The 6,545-nt window shown below is 41.0% G+C and overlaps 1 protein-coding gene across 1 annotated transcript; it reads right to left on the bottom strand.

Moving 5' to 3' along the window:
• Nucleotides 1-3,057: 3,057 nt before the first annotated feature.
• Nucleotides 3,058-5,724, bottom strand: LOC119818470 (antigen-presenting glycoprotein CD1d-like). Its single transcript, XM_038335862.1, has 6 exons — nt 5,670-5,724; nt 5,175-5,444; nt 4,668-4,946; nt 3,968-4,246; nt 3,204-3,309; nt 3,058-3,103 (listed from the first exon to the last, which is right to left on the bottom strand). Coding segments are annotated over exons 1-6 (990 nt in total). The 3' UTR covers nt 3,058-3,102.
• Nucleotides 5,725-6,545: the final 821 nt, after the last annotated feature.

Here is a 6,545-nt window from a genome sequence, read left to right as displayed (position 1 = left end):
ATCTTTTCCTCTCTAAGCTGCTTTTGGCCATGGGCTTTAATCTCAGTAGTGGAAACTTTAAGACAGCCTGTTATAGTCCCTTTCCACCTTCCTAGTTTCTGTCCTTACTCTGGGTTATATGCTCACATCTGGAGTTTGGGAGCTTTGAAATAGAGGAGCAAGAACATGCAGTCCTTTGGGATCTGTAGAAGGAAGCGGCGGGCTGTGTCCTGCCACCCGGCTAGCTTTACCCAAAATAATTATACGGAAACTGTATTCTTTTAAAACACTGCCTGGCCCATTATCTGTAGCCTCTTATTGGCTAATTCTCACATCTTCCTTTAACCCATATTTAGTAATCCAATCCGTGTAGCACCACGAGGTGTGGCTTACCAGGAGAGATCTTAACCTGCGTCCATCTCAGAGAGGAGAATCATGGTGACTCACTATGGAGACTGCCTGAAGCGTCTCCCCCACTCTGCTTCCTTTTTCCCACAATTCTGTTTTGTCTATTCCGCCTACCTAATTTTCTGTCTCTTAAAGGGCCAAGGCAGTTTTCTTTATTAATTAACCAATAAAAGTAACATAGACAGATAACTCTCCTCCATCAGGGATCCGATTTACCTCACTGAATACAACGCTTTCTATGTCCATCCATTTACCTGCAAATGTCACAATTTCGTTTATTTATAGTTGAATAGCATTGTATAGTGTTTATGTCCCACATCTCCATTATCCCTGTCAGAAGAGATCATTTAGGTTGTTTCCATTTCCTACTTATGATGAAGAGCAACAAACATGGCTGAGAAAATATCAGTGGGGTAGGATGTCATGTCCTCTGAGCATATGCCAAGCAGTGGCATAGCTGGGCCATGTGCTGCATTTATTTTTAGCCTTTTGAGAATTCTCCAAACTGTTTTCTAGAGTGAATGCACCAGTTTACAAACCCACCAGGAATCAATGAGAGTTTCTATTCACCACATTTTCTCCAGCTTTGTGTGTGTGTGTGTGTGTGTGTGTGTGTGTGTGTGATCATTGCCTTTAGACTGGGGTGAGATAAAATCTCAAAGTTGTTTCTGTTTGCATTTCCCTAATTGCTAAGGATGATGAACATTTGCCAGAATATTACTAATTCTTCTTATGTTATCTGAGAATTCTTCTTCTCTGTCTTTAATGTTTTCAGTTGGTTTTTTTCGTATTTTTTTTCTGTTAATCCACTATCAAATGTATAGCTGGAAAGATTCTTCCCCACTCTAGTGGCCTCCTCTTTACTCAATTGTGTTTTTGATTGGGTAGAAGCGTTTTAGTTTTATGACAATCCCACTGGTCATTGTTAGTTAATTCCTGGGCATTGGAGCTCTATGTAGAAGGCCCTTTCCCACACCTCTATCCTGTAGTCTTGCTTTACAGTCTCCCAGCATTTTCAGTGTTTCAGGTTTCACTCTGAGGTCTTGAGTGTATTTGGAGTTAGCTTTTGTGCCAGATGGTAGATGTGGGTCTTATTTCATTCTTCTACATGTAGACATTCAGTTTTTCCAGAATCATTTGTTGAGGGTACTATCCTTTCTCCAGTGTGTGTTTCTGGCATCTTTGTCAATTATCAGATGACTGTAGTTTGTGTACACTCTTGTTTGTGTCTTCTATTTTGTTTAATTGATCTATATGCCTATTTCTGTGCCAGTTCCATACTGTTTTATTACTTTGGCTTTGTAATATGTTTTGAGCTCTGGAATGGTAATTGCTCAGCATTTTTGTTTTTGTTGTTGTGTTGTTTTGTTTTTGTCAATGATTACTTTGGTTATAAGGGTTTTTTTGTGGTTCCATATGCATTTCAGTTTCTTTGGGGAAATGGGATGGGAATTTTTAAGCAGATGGCAATGGACCTTTAATAGGTTTGGGTAGGGTGATCATTTTTACAGCATTAGGCCTATTGATCCTTGAGCATGAGATACGATGCTCCAGTGTCTCGGCCAATGTCTTTCTCAATCTCTTTCTCCAGAGTTTTTATTACAGACACCTTTTATCTCCTTACTTGGGTTTATTCCTGGATATTTCATTGTCTTTGAGAGTATTGTGAATGGGAGTATGTCTGCGATATCTTTCTCAGCAAGTTAATTGGTGTTGGCATATACAAAGGTTATTGATTTTTATGAGTTTATTTTGTATTTTGCCACCTTGCTGAAATTTTTGATCATTTCTAGAAGGTTTTTATTGGTAGAATTTTTGGAATATCATTTTATCTGCAAACAGGGATAGTTTTACTTTTTATCCTATTTCTATCCCTTTACTTTTATTTGTGGGTGACTCACAAATCAGAATCCTCTGCTGAATTGTAGATCAGAAAATGAAATCCGCAACTGGGACAGAGAGGCTGGGAAAGAGGCCAGATGCAGGGTCTGCATCAGCATATATAGTATAGATAGTATAAGAGGCCACAGCACAGTAGGCGGGTAACCACTAGCTGTAAGACTTCCTACAGCACCTGATCATCTCATTAGATGTTGAAAAAGCCTTCGACTAAATACAACATCCCTCATGATAAAGATCTTAGAGGGAGTAGAGATACAAGGAGCATACCTAATATAACAAGGGCAAAATACATCAAGTCAAAAGCGAATATCAAACTAAAAGGAGAAAAACTCAAAGCAATACCACTGAAATCAGGAGCAAGAAATGGTTGTCCATTCTCTCTATATCTATTCAAGTGAAGTTCTAGCCAGAACAATAAAGCAAAAAAGGAGATCAAGTGGATACAAATTGGAAAAGAAAAATTCAAACTCTCACTATTTGCTGATGATATGATAGTTTACATACGAGACTCCAAAAATTCTACCAAGAAACTTTTACAACTCGTAAACACCTTCATTAGTGTAATAGCTCGTTCTTGGCAGGTATGTGTATTTGCAATTGTGTTTGTTCCAAACCACACCGGCTTTGATAAATTTGTAATACAATGAAAAAAATTAATTTTTAAAATAAATGTTGAAAGGGTGTGCTGGTTGCTCTTCACTTTCTTCAAAGTTCTTTTATTTTCCTCAGTTCCTCAGCAAAAAGGAATGAAGTCCTAGAAGCCGGAAGGTCTGAGTCTCAGGAAAGGCAGGTATAAAGAAGACCTACAGGATGTCTTGATAAGAGCAGAGAGAAAAGAGAGAGGCCATTAGGAAAGAAAAGGAGGTAACAAAGCAGGGGTGTTGGGAAAGGAACACATGAAAGGCGAGACTTACTAGTGCTTCTTGGTGTAGATCACAAAACCGATTACAGCACATATTAATAATAGTACTACTATTAGTACTAGAACGATGATAATACCCATGGATAAATGTTTGCCACCTGCTCTTGAAGAATACAAGGCATGACTAAACAAAGAACCCAGACCTATTTCAAGTTCCCTATTCTAAGTACATGTGAGGAAGCCATGCCATTCTTTTTTCTTTCTTTAAACTCTATCTCTTTAGTCTTCGTGAGTTTAGACTGACCATCTATCGTCAGGATCTGACTGTATGCTATCCAGACAGATATGAATCTGTCTACCCCCAAATCTTGAATTTTCTGAATGACTTCGAGTGCTTACCTCATCTTAGCACTGACCTCTTTATCTATAAAGTCAGAATAGCAGTATTTGCTGCAAAGCTAAGGGATGAACTGATATGTTGGTAACACAGTGGTCAGTGCTCACACAGGAGGCATCAATAACCTACAGCTATACCTCGGGACCTGGGTCCTCTATCCTGGGGAATGTATCTTGCTGAACTTCTTTATTTGCCCTTTGCCTCTGGGTCTTCTGAGTTTCTGGGTCTACTTTCCTCTTATATATAGAACATCTTACCTCAAATTTACTGGGATTGATTTCTGTATCTAGAATTCCCCGTTCTCTCTCTCCTATAAGAGTTAGGGGTTTCATATCTGAAACTCAGTTTGTTCAGTTCTTACTCCATGCTTGAATGGTACTCTACTTGCTCTCAACCCAGGCTACAGTTGTTTTTCTTACCCCGATAGAGGGTGATATCCTGTCCTCCTAGACTGCTATGTTTCACGCAGCAGGCCAGGCCAGCTTCCTTTCCAGCCTCCACATCCAGGGTTGCTCGGAGATACCATGTCTCATCAGCATTGGGCAGGTAGTCACTCCTCTGAGGACTATTTTGCTCCTGCTCACCCTGCATCCACATCACCCACACAGGCTTTGGGTAGAAGCCAGAGACATGACACACCAACTGTAGATGACCATGTTTAGGACTGAGGCCACTGGACAACCAGGCCACGGGCTTCTCTGTACCCAGAGAGAGAATAAAAATATCTTAAAGCAAGAACATTTATAGTAGAGGCTCCAGAATTCCTATCAAGTTCATGCTTTCCACAGGTCCACTTCTGGAGATGATGTTGCCTATTAGTCTAAATCCATTCATATCACTGTGACTAGGGAAACCATCCCTGACATCTCTACCCCTTCCCTGATGCAAGTGTTTTATGAATGTACTCTAGAACACCCTGAGTTCAGCTGATATAGCATGTCTCAAATACCACCTGGATCAGTTCTGATCCCCAGTGTTTATTTAAATCATAAGAGTGATTGTCAGTGACAAGAGTAAACCCCACATGCCTTATTCACCCCTTCTAGGCCTTACCCTTTCTCTAAAGCTTGCAGTGATGGGAAAACTTAGGGAGAGCCTGGGTGAGGCTAGCAGGCTGACCTTGTTTCTCCAGCTCTGGCTTCCCTGCCTCCAGGAGAGCATGGACAAACTTGGGGCAGATGTCATACAGAAGCCGTTGCGCTGTTTCCGTTGTCCCAGGATCACCATTGAGCACTTTAATGACCAACTCTGTCCAAGGTGGGGCAACTGGGGCCTTCTGAAAGGAAGTTCCCTGAAAACTCAGGATATATTCTCCTTGATATGCTGCATATAAAAAGTTTTCTGAAGCGTTTTCAGAGTATGCGTCACACCCAGCAGACAACTGGATCTCAATGCGATCTGTAAAGGGGAATGTGTAGAGATTCAAGATTAGTTAAGAAGATTGGACGAAAGAAGAAATTGGCATGGAGATAACAGTTAGGTCCCAGTTGAAGAAAATAATTGCAGTGTCCTGGAACAGAGACAGGGATTATTTTCAGAAGAGACAAGGATCTCTCTAGACAGTTGGAGTCTGTGGTTCTCTCTCACCCAGTAGGTACCTTTCCAGGGCTCCATCCCTCCACTCACAGTGTATATTAGGCACCATTTTGACAAATTCCTGTATGTCCCTGGTAAAGCTGAATCGATAAACTTGAAATATGCGCTGCAAGTGCTCCCACTGCTGGTCACTGAATTTGCCCTGGGACCAAGGCTTCAGGAAGTCAATGGTGTCCGAGGCATTGCTCCACCGGTGTGTTTGCAGATCCCCCAGCCAGGCCAAGCCATCTGTGCTTGAGCAACTACTGTTTGGGAAAGAAGAGATCTGCAGGCAGCGGAAGGGGAAATTCTTTTGCTGGGCTGAAACCCAAATAAACACAGTAAGCAACCAAGTCAGCGGGCTGGGTTGCAAAAGGAAGGTAGCGTTCAGAACTGCATTTTTCTCTGAGATGGATCAGCATATGTTCTGCCCACCACAGTGCTTCAAGCCCACCAAGGTCGACCTCCACCCACCCCATCACAGTGCTGCTAGTCCCGCACTCTCTTCTTCCTTCTCCAGGCCCTTCCGTGCGCACTTCTACTCACCCTCTGATTGTAGCCAGACCCACGGGAACACCCAAAACAACGGTAGGTACCACATGGCGCGAGAAGTTTACACAGCCCTAAGCTCCGACTTCTCTGCTTTTCTCTTCGACTGCCTGAGGACAACAGCTCTTGGTTTTTGGCAAAGCACAAGCCAAATCCGGAAGAGCAGGCTCTGGCAAAGGAATTACTCTTACAAAGCCGCCCCCTCGTGGTTGAGTGTTAGAATGCAGCTTTAATCAGCACTTCTGAGCAATCTACTTTTCTCACCCTTCTTTCCCTTACACTAAAGAAAGAGGTTGAGACCGGTTTGCCATCTCAGTGTTAAAAGTGAGACATAACGTCGTATTTGTGTTACCATGTGATTTTTTTGTCATTAATTCCATTTGTGTGACTTATTACACTGATAGTGATTTTCACGTGCTGAACTGTCGCTGGATGTCTGTGATAAATTCAACTTGGTCTTGGTAGATAATATTTCTTTTATTTGCCTGTATTCATTTTGCAATGATTTTATTAAGGATACCTAGGGCTATTACACAGAGAAACCTTGTCTGAAAAATCAAAATAAAATAATTATAATTTAATTAGAATTGGATAGAGATCTTCTATATAAGTCTGTTAGAATTATGCTATGAATCTATTTTGACATGGAATTTTCTCTTTTAGTTGGAAGGCTTTTTATTACTGTTTGAATCTCCTCATTTCTTATGGGTCTGTTTAGGTTATTAACCTTTTCGTGGTTTAACTTTGCTGGTTTGGATGAATGTAGAAATATATCCATTTATTTTAGTTTTTCCAAATTAATGAAGTGCATGGTGTTAAATTATTTGTGTGTATATTTTGAATTTTTTCATGTCCATGTTTCTCGGTTTATTT

The sequence above is a fragment of the Arvicola amphibius genome, chromosome 1, assembly GCF_903992535.2.
Source record: "Arvicola amphibius chromosome 1, mArvAmp1.2, whole genome shotgun sequence".
Classification (NCBI taxonomy): domain Eukaryota; kingdom Metazoa; phylum Chordata; class Mammalia; order Rodentia; family Cricetidae; genus Arvicola; species Arvicola amphibius.
This window is presented reverse-complemented; position numbering and strand designations above follow the sequence as displayed.

Excerpts from the sequence above, each read along its gene's own strand:
- LOC119818470 (XM_038335862.1), bottom strand. The coding sequence starts at position 5,724 with ATGTGGTACCTACCGTTGTTTTGGGTGTTCCCGTGGGTCTGGCTACAA. Across the intron at positions 5,445-5,669 it reads GGTCTGGCTACAATCAGAGG|CCCAGCAAAAGAATTTCCCC; the intron begins GTGAGTAGAAGT and ends TTTGGGTTTCAG. Across the intron at positions 4,947-5,174 it reads AATGGTGCCTAATATACACT|ATCGCATTGAGATCCAGTTG; the intron begins GTGAGTGGAGGG and ends TCCCCTTTACAG.